At 48.3% G+C, this 2,299-nt stretch overlaps 1 protein-coding gene across 1 annotated transcript; it reads right to left on the bottom strand.

Moving 5' to 3' along the window:
* Positions 1-207: 207 nt before the first annotated feature.
* SARC_14526 (hypothetical protein) lies at positions 208-1,935 on the bottom strand (the record flags this gene model as incomplete). The annotated part of the gene is made up of 1 exon (XM_014291340.1): positions 208-1,935. A coding segment is annotated over one exon (1,728 nt), but the record flags the coding sequence as incomplete, so codon positions are not given.
* Positions 1,936-2,299: the final 364 nt, after the last annotated feature.

Raw genomic sequence — 2,299 nt, forward strand, 5'->3', positions numbered from 1 at the left:
GTCGTCTAATAGTATCACTATATATATATATATATATATATATATATGCATGTGTATGCGTGATGAGTGAGTGTGTCAGTTGTGAATATACGTAATGTCCCTAATGAAGCTACTCTGTACTCATAATCTGCAGAGAGGTTGCGTGCGCATCTAAATCGAGACCTGTCATACAACGACAAAAACTCGCAAGGTGCATAACTCAGTACTTCATAAAGTCGTTAACATTCGTGCAGATAAGTACAAACACACCTCTGTTCGGTTCCCTCTAGGATCGCAGTGTTTACCATTGCCATGTCCCGTACACCCTGGTTCATGGCACCCACTTCCATACATCAGCTTGCCATACGGATCATAGCCTTCAACACGCGCACCGCCGGCCATACCTCCTGAAGCTGCTATATTGCGGCCGTCTACCCGCTTAGGTGTATTGTTATGGCTGTGCGTGTTCAATTGTATATCCGCAGAACCCCCGGCATAGCCCTGATCAGGCGCCATGCCTCCCTGGCCTTGCCCACCGCGAACGAGTGGCACATGCGGCTGCTGGTGCTGACGCTGCTGTAGGTGTTGTTGCTGTTGCTGATGGTGTTGTTGTTGTTGTGTGTGCTGGTGTTGTTGTTGTGTGTGCTGGTGTTGTTGTTGGCGTGGCTGTGCTTTGGGGGGGTACTGGTGTTGTTGGGCGTGCAGTTGCTGCTGCTGCTGCAGCTGTTGCTGGTGTTGTTGTAGCTGGTGCTGTTGTTGGGCGTGCATTTGCTGCTGCTGCTGCAGCAGCTGCTGATGCTGTTGTAACTGTTGCTGCTGTGCTTGTTGCTGTGACTGGAGGTGCGCTTTCGTTTGCGCCTGGGCCTGAGCTTGGGCAAGCTGTGCCGACTGCGTATTCATGCGCATCACATTCTCAGAGGCACCCACATTCACATTATTATTCCCACTACCATTTCCAAACGTACCCAGCCCCGGTCCCCCCATACCACCGCTGTCGTTCATGTGCGCCATTTTGCTCTTCCGCTTTTTCTGGTTCGCTTTCATGGTCATGTGTCGAGTCATCTGCACCTGCGATGGAGGTGGCGGTGCAAACCCATTCGGACCGATACTCACATTGCTGCTACAAGGGCGTCTGCTGACATTCCTAGAGTCGTCCACAACAAAGTCTCCGTCGTCTTCATCGTCGTCTAACTCGTCGATGTCGTAGTCATACAGACTGTCGGGTGTCACGGGCACCCCGCTTAGTGACAGGCGCTTGGCGTGAGGATAGTCGGTGGAATTACTCATCAATAAAGGTCTGACAATATTCCGGCGTGTCCTGGGCTGTTCGTTGAAAGGAAGGTTGTTTTGTATGGTATTGCGGCTGTAGCCGTTGGCGCTGTTGATTTCGTACTGCGTCGTGCCACTGACGTCGCGTGTGTTTGCGTTCGAGCTTGTAGTAGACGTATGCGGGTACCCCTCGCAGTTGTCGATCATCTGCACGCTCTTCCGTGCGTGTGCGTTTGACGGGCTGCTATTAAACTGCTGCTGTGCCAGGTGGGTGGTATTTATAAGTGAGCCCGTAAATCGGTTACGAGGAACTGAGGCTAACAATATTTTCCTGTGTTTGATAGATACGTCATCCCCCCTTATGGGCACTACGTTGGTTCCTTCAATCACTGATCGACACCCGTGGCACACGTATTCGCTTATTCTAGTGTATAACACTGACTCACAAACTTCTAGTTGCGAGTAAACAGATCGTAGATCGAGTGATACAGTTGTCAATTCTTGTATTTCCGAGCCGTTCTCTTGCTGAAAGTCTTGTACTTGGTGGTGCAAAAATTGTAGTTGTTTGATGTTTTCCTGCTGCTGTTTTAGGTGGTGTAGAAGATATGTTTCGATGCCCTTAGCCGTACTGATGTGATCTCCCTCGTCTTCTTCTACCATGGACAATGAAAGAGGCAAGGTGTCCGACTGCGAGAGACAAAACAAAAACACAAGAATTGGACTCATTAATTAATAGAGGTATTTGCTGACAAATTGAACCACACAAATCCACACAAGACAGCATTGCAGCGAAGCACGGCGAACTGCGCGAGACAAGACTATGAAGGAAAAATGCGATTAACATAATACTGGTGACGATTCAACAACAGCATGATAGAAACTGTTTGAAATACGATAAATGATGGAACAAGAAATTTGGTAACTTCAAATTGAGTGATGCATATGGCTCAGAATCATAAAAGTATCAGATGGACGAGCAATACTCGAGTGGCGTCTTTCACGTATTTTAGTTACAACTAAACGATGTCAAATTACACTCGGCCGCTCATCA

This window comes from Sphaeroforma arctica, assembly GCF_001186125.1.
Source record: "Sphaeroforma arctica JP610 unplaced genomic scaffold supercont1.4735, whole genome shotgun sequence".
Taxonomy (NCBI): Eukaryota; class Ichthyosporea; order Ichthyophonida; genus Sphaeroforma; species Sphaeroforma arctica.